The sequence below is a fragment of the Amblyomma maculatum genome, chromosome 1 (genome assembly GCF_055883805.1).
Source record: "Amblyomma maculatum isolate TAMU_Amacu chromosome 1, ASM5588380v1, whole genome shotgun sequence".
In the NCBI taxonomy this organism is placed as follows: domain Eukaryota; kingdom Metazoa; phylum Arthropoda; class Arachnida; order Ixodida; family Ixodidae; genus Amblyomma; species Amblyomma maculatum.
In genome coordinates this window covers 328,323,457-328,341,532 of record NC_139344.1, presented here as the reverse complement: position 1 = coordinate 328,341,532, position 18,076 = coordinate 328,323,457, and the positions used below count along the sequence as shown (strand labels likewise).

Below are 18,076 nucleotides of genomic sequence, written 5' to 3'. Positions count from 1 at the left end.
GAAATGCTGTGAGGTAGCCATACATCTTTGGACCACAGCCAGTAGAGGCAAGGATGTTTAATAGAGGATCGTGGGCAAGGTTATCAAAAGCTTTTTGCACATCAAGGGCCACTATGGCTTGGATCTGGGAAGTGGGCGGAGGGTCAAATTCGTGCATGAGGAGAAAAAATAGGTCCTGAGTAGACACACCTTTTCGGAAGCCAATTTGTTGAGGGGGAAAGAAATCTATGGATTGAAGATGAGTCTCGAGCCGATTGAGCACCATCCACTCCATGGTTTTTCCCAGGCATGATGTTAAAGAAACTGGACGGAGGTTTTGAAGCGCAGGTTTTTTGCCTGGCTTTGGAAGTAGGGTTATAAGTGATTGTTTCCAAGATGCTGGGAGTGTGCTTTCTTCCCAATGTAAGTTTATAATGCTCAGAAAATGTTCTTTGTCCTTGTCAGAGAGATTTCGAATGAGTGAGTATGTAATCTGGTCTTCACCTGGGACTGACTTCCACTTTAGCTGTTCTAGCGCCCAGTCGAGATCCCAGAGGGTAAACGGCTGATCGAGTTCTACATTGGAAGCACCAGTGTACGGAGTATAAAGGCTGGGTAGGGGAGGAGGAATGTAGAGATCGTGGAGTTGGGCTGTTAAGGCATCCGCGCCTAGTTGAGAATAGTGCTTCTCGAGAGTGGGAACAGGCGCCGGTTGAGGCCCGAGTAGGTCTCTGAGTAAATGCCAGGTTCTTTTTTGATTTAGTGTGCCGTTAATGGTGTTACAAATTTTGTTCCATTGATTGGTGTCAAGTGTAACGCAGTGTTCTTTAACCTGTCGCGTCAATTCGGTGACTCGGTCGGAGAGGCGAGCATTGTTGGGCTGAGTGCGAAGAGTGCGCAAGAGTCGTTTCCGCCTCTTCCAGATGCGTACAAGGTAAGGGTCCGGATTATCTGACGGGGCTGAAGTGGAACTCTCCTGCGTAGCTTGTTTCTGAGCATGTTTGAGTGCTTTTGTCCAGCTCTGAAGACTGCCAGTAGTATGAGAGGTGTCGCGTATAGTGCGAAAGGTATTCCAGTTTGTGTGGGAAATTTTACGTTTACGCGGACGGGTACGGCTAGGGACAGTGATGTTAATAATGTAATGGTCGCTGAGCAATTTTTCATCTCTAACTTGCCAGGTGACCTCTCGCAGTCCGCGGCCCACTGTGAGGTCTGGCATGGTGGATTGTTGGTTCCTGTAACCTTCCCGGGTAATGGAGTTTGGGGTGTTATAAACACGGTATCTGGGGTTACCCACACACCTTCCGACCTGGCCGTATACTCGACGCATTAAACGGAGCTCAATTAACTGTCCCTAACTATGTGTGGCCCATTTTCAGGCACTTCCACCAGCCTCATGTATGGATAAACTTGGTCAACATACCGCAAAGAAAAAATCTTCGCACACGGGCAGCGCCTAATGCTTAATTCAACATAATGGGCCTCACCACAACACCATGTTTCAATTGAAGCATACAACATTCTCACAGTTTTAAATCGATATTTGAAGGGAACTTTCAGACTGCATGATACAGGAAAAAAAAAAAAAAGTTTACAAAATACCCAAGTTGTATTCTGTTTAAAATATACACAATGGTCTCGTGCTTTCAACATTACACTTCCGAGGAGATTAATTATATTGCATATTAAAGAAAGAAATTAGAATATATAGGTTTGATAAAAGGTGATTACAGTCCACGCTTCAAACCAAGTTGCCCTTTCCAGCGAGAGCAACCAGAGACTGGAGCCTCACCTTTTGCGACCAACTGGGCTTGGTGATAGGTTGTGCCATCCAGCACTCCCTGGACAGAGTGATTAGGCACAGGAAACAGCTTACTCTGGCCAAGCACCGTGTGGGGCATGCCATTGGGCAGCTGGCTTGCTGAGGGCACAGGCACTTGTGGTGCAGCCAACAGTTCCTGCGAGAAAAAGCCAATGTCTTAAGGCAAGTGGCAAAGTGAGCCAAGAAAGCACTGCAGGAAAATGGCTGAAAGTGAATTCTTGCTTATTGTTATTATTATTATTATTATTCAGAACAGATCTTCTAAAATGTATGATACCTAAAGCAAATGTCCACTGCGCGTGTGCATGCCTGCACTGGGAGAGAGACTCAGGAAAATGATCAGACATAATTGTCATGAACCTTTCATAAGCAAATTATGAACAGAGGCAATATATGACTGGAAAATGAGAAGAAGTGATATTGAAGAGATGGTTTGGTTTGGTTTATGGGGTTTAACATCCTAAACGACTCATACAATGAGACGCTGTAGTGAAGGGCTCTGGAAATTTCGGCCCCCTGGGGTTCCTTAATGTGCACTGACGTAGCACAGCATACGGGCGCCTTCGGCTGGCATGGCCAGTATTTGATCTCGCATCCTTGGGCATAGCAGTCAAGCACCCCGACCACTGCACCACCGCAGCAGGGCTGATATTGAAGAGACAAGAAAACATTTAAGTATGCTATCAATTGATCATTGCATTCCAATAATTAAATAAGGCTACTTTCAATGAAAGCAGAATTGTCATAAACTCTAGGGTCAAGTCTCAAAATTTAAAAATTATGGCCAGCACCAACAGCTTTCACAAGGAAACTATGTTACACTGATGAAATCAATGCTGTCTTTTTTTTTTTTTGTTGTTGTTGGAGACCTGTGAGAACACTATTCAGAAATTGTTATTCCAATGTAGTGCCTTTATTACTTTAATTGCAGTCATCACTGTTGTCATCCTAGTCAGATTTTCTACACTGTGGTTACCTCCCAGAACAAAGCATCACCAAGAAACATTTGAGACTAAAAAACAATGATTATCAGTTCCTGCAAATTCTGTACCAAGCAGCTTAAAAGTGCATACACACCAGATTATAGGTGCGTGTTTTGACCTCTGTAATGATACATACCAGACAAACTTTCGACGAACCCTTGACTCAATGATACATAAGGCTAATAAATATGTGTCACTACATGGTATTCGCCTACAATCTCTAAATAATATACACCTGAACTTCTTCTCTCCTGCTGTTTCAGTTTCAGTTACACAGGAAAGATGGCTGTGACATCAAAGGTCAGCCTAGGTCACATGAGGCATAGAAAAAGCTACACTATAATGACTGATATCTTGCTTGTTGTCGCTAGTGCCTGAGGCAGGCCGATGTAAGATGGAGTGAGGTCTTGCAAGTAACAAAACATTCTTTGGCAATAGTGCAATCAAAGCCACATGAATGAAACTTAGCATAAATAGTCTGCAGAAGCAGCAGTAACAAAAGAGCTAAATTTTTGGAAGAAGACTTCATAAATTTTGTTATAAAGCTTCTTAAAAATGTTCCATTTTCTCAAAAAATGGTTTTGTAACATACAAGTATTTCTTATAAGTGTGGACACTACTGAGGTGAAACTAGAAATAATTTCAAAATGAAAAGTACTTGTCATATACTCTGATAAAACTCGAGAAAAACATTGGGGGGATACTCAAGCTTTGTATTAAGAGCTAATAGGACAGCATTTTTAACACCCACCTTTTCATTCTGCAAATTTATTATCTTTTCTGTCTCAGCAGGTTTTCGGGGAAAGGAAGGTGCAGCATCTAGGCTTATTTTTCTGTGGACACCCAAGCGTAATTTGTAAATTGGTCTATAGGTAAGTAGACACACCTGCCACAGCTTTCAGTGGACACCTAAACCACACTGTAAAGGAAGGGACGTCATCTCAACTACAGGCCTCAATTTTTCCTACCACGATGTCCCAGCACTTCTGACAAAACCGGAGCCGAAATTGGGGTACGGCGACTGCTTTTCGATCGAACAAGCTGTATTGCTCTCATGTAAAAACGACAAACGCCCCTCAAAGGTACCCTTCAGCCAATGACGTCGACCAATTTTCATAACACCATGGTTAATTCGATTAAGGCGTGGTGAACCTCCCTTCATTTGCCACACCCTGCATTGTCCTGCTAGCAGGTCCAAGATGATAATTGAAAAGAAACAGTAAAAACCATTGGCGCATTACACACTCACACCCTTTAAGGGGTGAAAGCTGGCTTTTTTTTATTTGTATCCGACCATTGAACTTTATTGTTTTTATTGAGTGCAGTTGTGGGAATGGCCAAGAGCCTTTTGTAGCAGGAGCCCAACACTGAGAAATTATTACAGAAATCTTAATACAGGACTCTTTAAACGATGCGCTGCATGAAGATTCGAACGTTGCAGGGTTCGAGGTAGTTGTGTTAGCCACGTCTGCATGTTTTTTAATGTAGTGAAATTTTGTATACTCATTATTGCTTCCTGTGCACTTGAATGCTTTCTCTTCAAGCATTTACAATAAAAATACTCGGTTCAGGCTTTCTTGCTTCGCAACACAGTTCAAGCTCATGTGGCAGAAGACACCCAGCAACGGTATAATTAAGCTCAAGTTCATGCATTTACATGTGCCTCAAACCTACTTTCTATATATTAAAAGTTGCAATTAACATGGTTCTAATGCACAAGCAAAGCAGAATCTCAAATACTGACGGTGCTGCTTCAGGAAGTGCAATTCAGGTCTTTTCAATTGAGCAATCATGGAGTGTGCCTGAAACCTTTCTTGCAGTCTGAACTTATGGCATATGAGGTTCAGTACAAAATTCCAATGAATATACACCCTTTCACAACCCCAGAAAAACCTGGTTTGACTCGGGCTGTTAAGGTGGGCAGTCCTCAACGTTTTCCTGTGCTATGAACTTGGCCCAGTGCCCAATATGGCAGCGCCCTTCACCTCTTTATGAAATTGTATATATTGTGTAATGTAACACTACTTCAGCCTCTTAAAAGAAATTTTTCCTTTGCATGTGCATTCACCGTGCTGCATGGGACAGTGTTGGCAGTGCCATCGAAGCAAATTCGCAAAACAAGCACACACCGCATAGTAACAGCAAGCAACAGAGGGTTAGAAAGCAGAACATGATAGACTTGGATTTTGTTGATCATCTTTCTCCGCACACGTTGGACGAAGGAACCACAGACATGCCTGAGCACATTAAGCGATAGCCAGGCTGCACACATTAGGCAGCAGCCTCAGCCTACCTGCACTGTCCTTGGCTCTAGATTGCTGGAATAGTATTTCGGTGCAGTGTTGGTGCCATTTCATGCAATGGTGCAGGCTGGAGCATCTCGTGCAGCATTCCCGCACAGTGAATGAACTCGCTGATTTAGAACGAAGAAAACTCAACCCACTCTGACATGAGCCTCGTCCTACCCAACTCAGTACTTCCACAAGCAAGAAGCAACTACTTCCTGTGCTCAGTGCCATACTGAGCCTATAACAAAGCACGGCACTGAATAGTGGATACCTGTGACACTGCAGTGAAAATCAAGATAAATGAAGCCCTGGCACTGACTGCAACAAGAGAGTTCTGGTACCAACAACTGTGATGTGCGTTCCACAGATGCTCACATGAAAGCGGACCCTGTTGCTGGTTCACACTATTAATTTCTAGTCAGAAAAGCTCAGTTAAACCGAGGCAAACAGAGCCAAGAGAGAGCAAGAAGACTGCAAAAGCTCACAGTGCTATAGTTTCTGTGTACAACTTCACCCGAGTCCGCAAAGCGAATACTTTAAGTTCAGCAGAACATGAAATTATGGGGCTGCTGCCACACAATAAGAAATCAGGCGTGTAGGGAACACGCTTATTTCCAGCATTGGGTCGAATAGTCAAAAACATTCAATACTCTATCTGATTGACCATTTCATATTTAGAATTTCGAAGCATCTGTCTCAAGTGAACAACCTTTGCAAACGCCTGCTTCCCATGGTTTCCGTTGAATGTGCCTCCTATGGATCGGCACCATAGTGCTTATGCAACTAAGGCCCCAACTCCATGCAAATCTCCTAGATGTACATTTTACGTGTCTGCACACCAGCCCGCATGTCACAGCCAGTCTGTATATGCGTATAACAGCAGACGTGAGCAGACGTATATGTGGCACCCCAAATATGTACCCGCTGGATGTAAGCAGCCATGTTACTCAAGCAAGCACACATGCAGCCAGCAGTATGCACCAGTTGGAGGACATGAAGCTGCTTTGACTTCTGAAGGATGGGTCTCAGCTGTCTGCACCTCCCACTCTTCTGTGCATGAAGTTAGCTAATCAAGCATGAAGATGTGAGCAGGGCAGGAGAGATTACTTGCACGAGGCACATGGAGACGAGTGCCCATGGAAACAAGTGCCCATTTTGTCGCCTGATGACATTGTCGGGTGGTACTGGGCGCACAGGGTCCATGGTGTCCATGGAGTTACGGCTTGAAAGGAGTAATCGTACAATGATGGCACAATTGCAATTAAAAACAGCAGCTGAGGGTCCCACAAAAGAGGTCCCGCGCACCACAGGTATGTGTCAGCTTTATATGTAGGTCAGGTCCGTCTATTTTTAGTGGTCATTTTTGCAAAAGGTTGAGACTTCAATGAGCGTGACAAAGGCTTGAATGCACTCTTTTCACTTTTTCGTGTACAGGATGACGTGTTGAGAAAATGCATGGTTTTGAAAATGCTTATTGGAACAACGATTTTCTTTTTAATGTGCAATAAGTGTTCAAAATATTCACTTCGCAATTATTCTAAGAAAATTACTATTTACTTTGAACAACAAAAAACACGATTTGCACACGCCTACAACGAAGCGCCCGAGTGCCGCTGCTGTGCTGCCTCAAAAGTACAGAGTGGTAAGTATGCGCAGTTATGCAGGGCAAGGAATTTTCCAATTTCACAGTATGCACAGTCTAACAAAAATGACCAATTTGCAGGTCCAAGCAAAAACTAAACGACTTGATCAACAATCCAGATAAACCCCACCCTAAAGCTTGTCTCTGGCTTGCACAACCAAGAGTTGCACGCAGGCCAAGTGGGCAGACTACAAAGCAAGCTGTTTTCCACCCTCTAGCTTTACGGCGCCTCTTGCACTATTTTTGTCCCATTTTGATGGCACAAACCCACCAACTGCATGACAAAATGACAAGCTCGTCACGGCTACCAATGAATTAACACGACTGGCCACAGTTGCCAGAATATATATGGGGAGTCGCTGCATTTCCTTTTAATTTTATCTCATGCATAGCCTATCTGCATCTGCACAATAATTTAATTTAGCCTGAGTGTTTTCCTTTACTTAGTATCTACTTTTTGGAGCGAGTTCAAAACTTGCAAATGTAATACTAACTATGCCAGCTTTACTAAGGCAGTGCGTTTCAGTAGCTCAAGAAAATGCCATAATCTCCTATGCAGGCCCCATTTGACAATAAACACATTCAAATTTTTGGATGGCTTATTAAGCACACAACACTGCACGAAATGTGCTTCACAATGCATTCCAGATTAGGAGTGCTTACAGGCAGGGCCAAGCCTTGGGGTAGAGCTGTTGGCTGATGGTGATTCTTCACAACTGGTACTGCAGACGCTGTACTGCGCCCAGTGGTGGGAGGTGCCGGTTTGCGTGTCCTCAGCAGGGTGGGACCCGCAGGCTGCTTTGTGGTCCTTTCATCAAGAGGTCGACACTGCAGCAGCGTGGTGCCCACAGCAGGCTTGCTGATGGTCACCGAGTGGAGCAAACCACCACTGTTCACCTGACCGTTGAGCATATCTGCGGCAGTCACCAACATGGCCGTCCCACTGTCTTTGGAAGCTGCCACCCCCTGCCCTGCCATCTGAACTCTCGACAACGCCCCCATGTGGGTCCGAAATGGAAATGTCACTGGCGTGCCCGACAGTGGCAACGCAGGAGCCACAGACTGAGACGTTGCCGCCACCGCACTGGACACAACTGCGGAAGACGACAATGACGCGGCCAGCGAGGAAGCCGCCGCCGACGTCACCACGGCAGACACAACAGAAGAGTTGGGCCTCTTTTTCCGAGCACTGGACAGAAGCACATTACCACCACTACCACCACCAACACCAGCACCACCTCCACCATTGCTTGTTGAATTCCTTGAGGCAGCAGTAACAGTCTGCTTCGACACGTGCACCGCCTTTGAAGCAGGGTGAGCAACCAAGGAAGCGGGCGATGCCTGGTTGCTGCTGGCTACACTTCCACTCATGCTGGCAGGATGCGAACTGCTTCGTACAGCAGCAGTGGACGTGTGTGATGCTGTAGGCTGTGACGTGGCCGCTGCAGCAGATGCTTCAGCTGCCAAGGAGGCGCTGAAGCTGTATGGATCATTGGATCGTTGCTGGTCGTCGTTAGAGTTGATGTAGGTGGACGAGGCAGCGTTGGGAAGCCGGGAGCCAACGACACAGAGCCTCCTACGAGACGCAGGCAAGGCAATGAGCATGACTGCTGTGCCACTGGTGCATGTCAGCCATTTCATTCTCATTCTACAAAGGGGAGTAAAAGGACGTTAGCCACATGCACGTACATCAAGGTATCCCACTGGCACATACAACTGACAATGAAGCACTTTTCATTTTATTTAAATGCCTCTCATAATTTTTTGGCATCAAAATTTTACTTTTCACTGACAAAAATGTACACCCACCTTTCAAAAGACTGGACCTGCACCGTGACGCTGCTACTTTGGGTTCTAGGAAAACACTTTAGTCCAATTAAATCAATCTCTGCAATGTTTGTTTCCATTCAGGTTCTATGGTACTTAAAAAGCTAAGGCTATCATGCGCCAAACACTGGGATAAAGTGTCTGCATGCCACGAAATAATTTTTCAAAAGTTTGCAGACAATGTTTTCCTCTCGTACCATACACATATGCCAAGTATGCAGCTGGTTCTTGAATAAAGAGCAAAATTAGGCAAGGATTGCATTTGCTGTAAAATGCAGTGAAAATTCTTTTTCATCCGAGGTTCTGCACATGCATTTCAGGGATTTTCCAAAATGGACTTGGAAAAACCTAAGTTTCCTTGGAGAGCTTTTCGGATAACCTATGCATGCCTCAACATCCAGCTTTCCTTTGGACGATTTTATTTTTGGGCTAACCACACTTTTATTACTTATAACAAACCAACTCAACAGAAACTCGGCATCACTGAAATTGGACCTTTTTCTGCCAACTGTGCACAGAACCACGAGAACAATATGGGCTTTTGAATTCCGCTATGGTTGTTGGCACTGAGGTGACTGAGAACCCTTGATCAATAGACAAAGTGCGTTTTGCAGTGATTCCTGTCTTCGCATGCTTCAGATAGGTCTGTCCTGTTTTGTGTGTACAAAGTCTCATGCACAATGTATGTGGCCGGTGCTCTCTGAAACCACACAGCCGTCCACATATTTCATGCTAAAAACAGCAACAGCACGAAACAGCTCGTACTTAAGCGGTGGTGGTTGCGCACTATCTGTGTTTAGGGCAGAGGCGAGGGCGGCACGGGTGGCGTCCCATCGCCGGTCCAGCAGAAAAAGACCGTTTCCCATTTGCCTCAGGCCGAAGGTGCACATCTGCAAAGAACAAGCAGAGGACACGTGGAACTAATGTACTTTGTTGTACAAGCATGTTCGCATAGTAAAGGTATCCACAACGAGAAAAGAAAGACAAAGCAGAAACTTCACATGCAGCTTTATTCCAATGTCTCCTATGTGAGAAGGCACCTTTCACAACCTCAAATGATGGTTTTGCCAATGCAAATTGCCAAGTTATTTCTAGAATTTTGTTTCTCAGCACTCCATGTTCAATTTCCAGCGTTTGAATTCTGTCTAGCATTTCATATAGTTCATAAAAACTCAGCATTATTCAATTCAAGCTGAAAACTTCTATTACACACATGCCTATCTCCGCTGGTTGATTCAGGTCCAAATGCACCCCAGGGAGGGCCCTGCACACTTTTGCCGACTGCTCTAAATTACAATACAATGAGCAAAAGAAAGAGAAGCATCAAAATGCAGATAAAGAGAATAATGACAGAATAAATATGAACTGAATAATTTAACCGCAAGCTTTCCATACAAATACTGAAAAACAAACAAAGGAGCACATGTGTATAACCCCATTGCTCAAGATCCACATGACAATGCTGCGGTGCAGTCTGTTGATCACCCAAGTACAGCAGAACCTTGCTGATACATTTCCTGTTCATGCGTTTCTTGGTTAACGAGCCGAAATTGTCAGCAGTAGAAATGTCCCATGGAGTTTGACTGCTTTTCTCCCGGTTAGCTCTACTTCCTGGCCACTGCAAGTAAAATTTTGAAAATTCTACTCATATGACACGTTTGCAGTGCCTACTTGCAAAGGGACGAAGCATCAAACAAAGACAGTATGCTAACACATGAGAGGGCCGCTCCCACCAAGATGACTCGCCAATGTCATCAACAGATAGGATGTGTTGCAAATACTCTCAACTGACTAGTGTAGTGTAGAAGATCAGCTAAAGCTCCTCAACGAGGTTCATGAAGCATCTTAGGCCACTGGAACTCTAAAATGAGGACCCGGGTATATTTTTCAAAATCAGGTGATTTCGAATTTAATTTGCTTGGGTAATAGCTTTTTTTTTCTTCATAAAAAAAACAAAAAAAAAACGCGCTTTGCGGGGGTGGCGCAGTGGTTACTGCGCTCGACCACCGTGCCCAAGGATGCGGGATCGAATCCTGGCCTCGGTGGCTGCTTTTCGATGGTAGCGAAAAGCAAGGCGCCCGTGTACTGTGCAATGTCGGTGCACGTTAAGGAACCCCAGACGATCTAAATTTCCAGAGTCCTCCACTACTGTGTCCCTGAGTCGCTTTGGGACATTAAACGCCACAAACCAAACCAAACTAATTTCTTTCTTTGCTGCATGCATATGCAGCCATGTTATCGTGTACTCAGCTGTACGTGCAGTACCGCACCCTTTTTTAAGCATAACTGAAATTTTACAAGTGACCGATACACTGTGTAGTATTTGCGAATATACAGTAGATGACCGATTTTTCTGACTCCAGAACTTGCCCGATATTTCGGACTTTATTCAGGAACCGTCACACGGCCCACAGGAGAGTACATTTTCACGACCGATATTTTGGACCCTATGGCATCCAAACGAAATTGTTCGGGTCAAATTTGGTGCAAGCAATACTACAGAGATTGCTTGGGCCAAATTTGGTGCGAGCAATACTATGGAGATTGTCTTTTGGCCAAAGGCTCATTTTTTTCGGCATTTACTTAGACGTGAGTCAGCGCAAGCACACTGGCGGACGCGGCCGCCATATCAAATCAAGCGAGTGAGTGAGCATGGGCGGCGCGTGGAAGCTGATCACAGTAGCAGATCGCGCTATGCTATAACTCCGTTATCGGCATATAAACGAAACATGGGGAGCTGCGAAGGTTCTGATTATTTAAAGCTGATTTTTTTTGCAGAAAAGTGTTTTTTTCTTTTTTTAAGTTCACAAATTTTTCGGTCCATTTCCCGGGTCCTGCCAAGTCCAAAAAAGTGGCCGGCGACTGTAGTTTAGTTTATCGGATCCAAAAGCAACACAGGCGAGGGACACCATAGTAGACTGCACATGTGCAAGATTACACATACAACCACTAATAAAAGGATGTAAATAGTCCTTACAGCAGCTGGCCGTGGGTGGTGCGAGGTGTATGGGTCATTGCTGTGATCTGGCCTTTTGCGTGCCACACTCCCAGAGCTCGTGGAGCTTGTACCACTGGACAGGCCACTTGCTTGCGTGGTTGCAGGCGTAGTAGTGTCCATTGGGGTGCTAAAAAGGCAGAATTGTCAGCTAAATTAGAGAGGCGTGAAAAGCAAACTTACTTTTCATAAAAATTTGAGCATAAGCTTTTGATGCTTTCCCCAAGCTGATGATGCAGCTTTGATGAAGCAGTACATTTAGCAACAGCCTTTTTTTTGGCAAACAAGGGAAGGCTATAGGGGCAGAGAGTCTACCTGAGCCATCTCAATAAATAGTTTGACCCCATGATGGTGCACTTCCGGCACACTGCTCTCGTGGTGTCGGTATTCTGTCGCAGGAGCAGCTGGTGCCAGCTATTGAAGCTGCCATGTATCGGCATGTGCAGCACCAAACTGGATGCCACAGATGTCACTGCATCACCACGGCGGGCACATAGTCATATGTGTTGAGATGCCATGAAGAAAATAATTTTATTTGAACTGCCTGGTTAACAGTAGGTGCAATCATAGTAAAACATCTATAGAGCACAACACTATTGAAATAAATTTGTTGCTGTCCATGGACATAGCCCGGAAAAGATATTTGCAGCTTCTTAAGTATATGTTAATTCCAGTAGTGCATAATTATTTTTTATTTCTTATTTTCACTTAATTTTTTTTCAAATGTCAAGTCCTATACCCGAGATGTGGAACCTCGATTATACGTCCCCCAGTCATGTGACGACCCACATTTTACGGAAATCCCTATAGAGATAATGTATCAAGAATCTCGATTATACAACATAATTTTAGACGGACCCCGCTTCGTACGACAACTGGCTGGTACCGTCCGTCAAAAAAAGTCTTCTGTAAACGCAGGCAGATACAGGTGCACTGCAGCCAGTCGATAACATGTGCGCGCTATCGCTCCACCTATCAAGATACGCGGCCGAACCGCTCCGGACGGCAACCGCAGCCTCAACAGCCATTTTATTTTATTTTGTTTGTTGTTGGAAACCAGCAACCGGTCCTCTAGCGACGAAAATGTGCTACAATATAGCATAATGAAACATTTATTAAGAGGCAAGCTGGAAGTAAATTTTAAGCCTGCCTAAATTTTATTTTTGACATACAAAACTGTCCCCGCTCGACCACCCTGGATCATTCTGTTTGGCCCTGCTGGTAATCCACTCGTGCCAGTTACTTACATAATCTGAGTCTTCCAAAGCAAAACAGTTATGAAATTTTCAGCTGTAATTGAGTGCCATGGTTCACCATGTCGCAAAGTTCAAGACTGCTAACCCTCGGAGATAAGCTCTGAATTATCGAAGAAGCCGAAAAGAAAACGGGTGCAACAAAGGCCAGCATCGATTGCGACCTCAACATTCTGTAGTCGCCGCTGAAAACTATTCTGACCAAAAAGAAAAGCATTTTACTAAATGCAAGTAAATTTGGCGTCAAACGGAGAGCCGCAAAGGAAGGAAAGTTTGCCGTCACAGAGGCGACTCTTGTGGAATGGCTGTGACAGGCACGCAGCTCGGGGGATTCCTGTTCACGGAGCTTTGCTTGCGCGCGACGATGCTGGCCATCAGCTGGCAGACATCGCAGCGCTGGAAAGAAAACTAATGCGTCGAAGCTGAGTAATGGCAAAGGAGAAAATTACCGATTTTTTAAAACTGTAATAAAGATCTTTTTTTTTTTCGAACCTGTTCAAAACAAATGCCTGTTTTTTCTTAGTAAATTTGATTAGTGTTGGTTGCCACGGGCTTTCAAGGTAATCATTCCGCACAAGGCCGTGCGCCACTGCCGGCATTCCTTGATTTTCAATTATACGACACCCGGGTTATAAGATGGTATTGCGTGGTACCCTGAAAGTCTTATAACTGAGGTTCCACTGTAACTTTTTTCCCCACAGCTCACATTTCATAAACGCCCAATGCAGATAACAGTTCTACGGTATGCTGCAGCACTACATGTTAGTTTTGTTGCCTAGACAGCATGGTACCAAGATAGTACCCCATACAATCGAAAAGCTCTTAAACCCCGAGTACAGTGTGCACAAACCTTTTTGTATGCTGGTCTGGCCTACTACTGGTTCCTGCCGAAGAGGAACTGGCAGATCCTTTTGACAGCGTCGCCTGCTTAGTACCACTGACAGGGGCTCGTACCAGCGAATGCCCCGATCCGGCCGATGTTCGGTTGCCCGGCAAACCTGTAAGTGAGCAGCAGGCCTTTTTGTTTTAGGGAACCAATGCCTTGTCAATTGTTTGCAAATTGATTTCAATATTTCTGAACAGTTGCGGCTGATTATTAATAAAAACAAACGCTTACCATAAAGCATACCTGTAAAAGAAAAAATATATTGCGAACAGACTGTTTTCACCCTCAATCACCCACTTCCTGAACTACTAAGGCGTGCCAGGGATTATAAAAAATACGGGAGGGGGGACACGTTAAGCTTTGCTTTCGAGGGAACGGCGAGACAGCATCAATAAATAGCTCGCGAATTGCAGACCCTCACTAGCGTACACGCACTTTGATACTTGCAGATCACAAATTGAATTGGGTATTTCTGAACAGTTGCAGCGAATTTAAATTAAGAGCAAATGCTTACCGTGAAGCATACCTGTAGAAGAAAAGAAACATGTACTGCAAATTTCATCCTTCATCTTCATTCACTGCCTGAACCAGTGGCATACCAGGAGTTATTAAAAATATAGGGCACACTTATGCTTTGGTGTATGACACGACAGCATTAACGTGCTTAACCATCAATGCCTTAATTTGTGCTTTGTGCTTCTACCACCTCATACATGCTCATTAGTGCATAGTCATAAGCTACCAAATGTGAGACCCCCCTGGATAGACACAAAGCCCTGCTTTAACCAAGCTGCACAAATGTTCCTGCGTGGCCTAGGGGCAGTATGTCTGATTTGGGATCCAAAGGTAGTGGGTTTGGTTTTGCAGTGAATGTGGAGTTTGCCTACAGGAGAAAGAAATTGAACAATACAGGCCAGCTTCAATCTCTCCTCAATGTCCCTTAAGTACCTAAAAGGTGCTCGCTTAAATGTTTGCTGTTTGCACAGTGACATCTTACCATGGGAATGAATTAAAGGAAGCATAACCTGGTCCCTAAAAGCACCGTTGAGTCATGATGGGAAAATATGAGGACCCGAGGCCACCTAATCTTCCCATGTCGATGAACACCAAATGAATATTTCTCTATTAAGAGAACGCAGCAGGTAGAGTGTGCAGACTGGCCCAAAAACTCACATTTGCTGCGTTTAACACAGGCAAGTTTTTTACACTTTACCTCAGTATATTGAACCCTGGATTGAGCCTCCATTTTCTAACCTAGCCAGATGCGAAGCAACATTGCTGTGACACCTCTGGATCGGTGTTTTACTAATCATTACTCTGGGATGGCCAACAGCCTTGCTTGTGAGGTATGTGGTTGCAAGGAGATGTTTCTGCAAATTAATTGAGCTCTGCTCAGAGCTCAATTAACAACTGTGCCCTCTGACAGGGGATAACATCGCCAGATCAGGGTCAAAGCAATCAATTGCCCTCAAGGCCTGTAAGGCACCATTTAGTTACCCGAGAGACTATAGCAGAAACTCCGTGATATGAATCGCACGGTGTCGCAAAAAAAAAAAAAAAAATTGTATTATCAAAAAGAACAAAAACCAGTACGCAGAAGCATAGCAAAATTGTTCCTGCTGAACTGTTCACCGCTAAGAAAATTCATTTACGGCTGTACAGCCAAATCTTGCCACTCGCGGTACGTACAGCAGGACAGACAATCGCAACGTCAGTGATATGGGGGCCAGGTGCGGCCGCAAACTTCTCGCGGCACATACAGTGCGACAGGAGATCATGATGTCGGTAAAGTGCAGGCTGTGCGTTGACACAAACTGCTCCTTGTGCGTACAGCGCAACTGGCGATGGCGGAGTCAACATTGTGCGGACAGTGTGCAGTGCTCAAGGCTGCGATAGCTGTATGTGAATTCGTATCATCTGTAGTGGTGCAGGGAAAGTGTTTACAACATCTGAAATTCGCTGCACGTTCCACACAATGGACTCTGGCCAGGAAATTTTACAAATTCATCCTGAAATTCATATCAACCTGGTTTGTATCACGAAGATTCTACTGTAGCTTGGGTGACAAATTGCGACTGTGCTCCTTATCACTTTACCTTTCACCCCCCACCCCCTTTCTCCACGGAAGGGGAGCCAACCATAATAGCCTTCCTGTTAATCTCCTTAAAATTTGAAAATTCCACTTCCTTGCTACCTCAACCGGCTCATAATTTCTGAGTGAAGGGGACAAGAAACTTGGGGGCCACTCACTTTCACTAGGACATCCATGCTTGCCAGCAGACGACACAGCTGAGGAGGAAGCAGACGAAGGGCCTCCAGCATGGTGTGTCGATAAAGGTGATGGTGTTGATGATGAAGCTGCGGCTGCTTCTGCCCCAGAGCTGGCCGAAGACGAAAGCGGGTGCCCCAATTTGCTGGCATTGAGCGCAGCCTCTTTGGTGGCACGATGCTCAGTCAAGAGCTCATCAAAGTTCTTGCGCCTTCCCACGACCGCTCGGCGCAACGTCAGGGAGTGGGTCTGCAAAAAAACCATTACAGCTTGGAACTGCAAATTTCCAGCTAAAACAAAGGAGAAAAAATTTACAAATTAAACCGAAGCACAAGAAATTTTTAAGTGCTGCTACTGGAAAGAGAGAGAGAGAAAAAGGGGGGTATTACAACACCCATGAAAGCTAGACCAAAAGTAAATTACATTCTTTGCCAACTACACGAAAACTTTGCTAGTCCACTTTTCGAGGGACCAGGAAAAAAAATCCAGGATATCCAAATGGCACACTATGAAATGGCCTTAATGGGGTCATGTCACGGTCATCCAATATATTACAGTTTATTAGTGTGGCAAATGATACTGACCCTTATTATTCCATTTCTGAAATTTGAGCGCCCTAAACGCATTCCTTATTTCGAAATAAGTGGCTGAAGTTGACATCGCAAAGCTCCTCCCACCGACAGCGATCCTCATGTTGAGACGATGGGTGACGTCACAGAGCGACACGCCACCACATCGTCTGCTGCTGTGCCTATAGACGATGTGCCAGCACCGATAAGCTGCCGATATGTACTGTGTTCGTGCTTGCTAACATGACTTCCAATAAGTGTACTCAGCATGTTTCTGAAAACAGAACACTGACTGTAGTGAAGCAGTTCTTGCCCAGGCATCCACCTTCGGCGCGACCGCCGCCATCGTCCAATAGCAGCACTGCCCCTAACACCGTAAACGACGCACCGGCCGTGCCTTCCGTGCAAGCCGTCTGCGCCAGCAAAACGGCGAATGGCGGATATATTCCTTGCCCCAGCATCAGAAAAGCATGCTAGAATTTGCTTTTCTCGTGATAATAATAAGCCCACGAAAAAGAAATGTAAAAAATGAATGCTTCTTGTCAAATGCCGACCCATAAGGTGGGAGCTGCTCATAGCCGGTGCGGTGCCCATGTGCTTGTATGCTAGCTCCGCTTCTAAGGCATCGCTGGAAGTAACCATTTCCTTTACTACGAAACAGCAGGGTTGAGAGAAAAGAAGTTTCATGATTGAGTGGTCCATTTACTAAAACATCTCACTGATCTATTACAAAGTGCCGTCCGCTGTGCCTTCGATGAGAACTAAGTAATTTAGGCTTAGCGAAGATTAGAGAAGCAGACAGCCAGAGGGCTGCAGTCCTTCGCGCTCGCGGGCGTCGTTGCTGTAAGCTTGTGGCATCCGGTGCACGCTGTAAGCATCGTGAGCTTATCATCTACTTTCATGATGCGGCTAGGCCCACACTTGGGCCTGACAACGGGCAGCGTAAACGGTGATGCTCAGACGGGACGGCCGGGGTATTAGATGTAGTGCACCACGGCCTATACACTACGACGCTGCGCTGTCGGGCGACACCCTAAGACTGTACAAAAGCGTCGTCAGACGGTACTATATACATTGCGCATTTTATGTGTTGCTTTTGAGACGTGTTTTAGTGTACAATGTTCTAGCAGGTCAGCTCGTGCGCCTTTTGTATTCGGGCGCCAACGTACACCTAAATCCCGCTTAGAGATGCCGCTATTTCTTAGATTAAAAAGCGCTAGCAAAGATCGACGAAAAGCTTAGTTTGCGGTAACATCAGTAAGCAGCATGACTGCTGTTTGGCCGAATATACTGCGGCTGATGCTGCTCGTGCACTCGTGCGCAGAACATGCAGCAGACGACGCGGCATCGGCCTATGTCGTCACAGACTGCGCCGGTTGCCAAATCAGCAAACTGTTCACGAAGAAACAAAAATACAGTTTTAAAAATATCTGCAGCTCCGATGCGGCTGAAACTTTGAGGTTTAGTTTCTTGGCACATCAGGAACAATATGCAATAAACAGTTTGTATTCCAAAATTGGTGTCATGACCCCTTTAACATAACTCAAAAAGCCATTCATTGCA

At 45.1% G+C, this 18,076-nt stretch overlaps 1 protein-coding gene across 2 annotated transcripts in view; it reads right to left on the bottom strand.

The window, feature by feature from the left end:
* LOC146207386 (uncharacterized) overlaps positions 1 to 18,076 on the bottom strand; it is a 52,556-nt gene that overhangs the window by 20,434 nt on the left and 14,046 nt on the right. For both annotated transcript variants that reach the window (XM_084587043.1, XM_084587047.1), the window contains exons 7-12: positions 15,926 to 16,193; positions 13,640 to 13,787; positions 11,519 to 11,666; positions 9,307 to 9,431; positions 7,378 to 8,290; positions 1,772 to 1,937 (exon numbers count right to left, since the gene is read on the bottom strand). In XM_084587043.1, the coding sequence (XP_084443169.1) occupies positions 1,772 to 1,937; positions 7,378 to 8,290; positions 9,307 to 9,431; positions 11,519 to 11,666; positions 13,640 to 13,787; positions 15,926 to 16,193 (1,768 nt within the window). The remainder of the gene's footprint in view (positions 1 to 1,771; positions 1,938 to 7,377; positions 8,291 to 9,306; positions 9,432 to 11,518; positions 11,667 to 13,639; positions 13,788 to 15,925; positions 16,194 to 18,076) is intronic.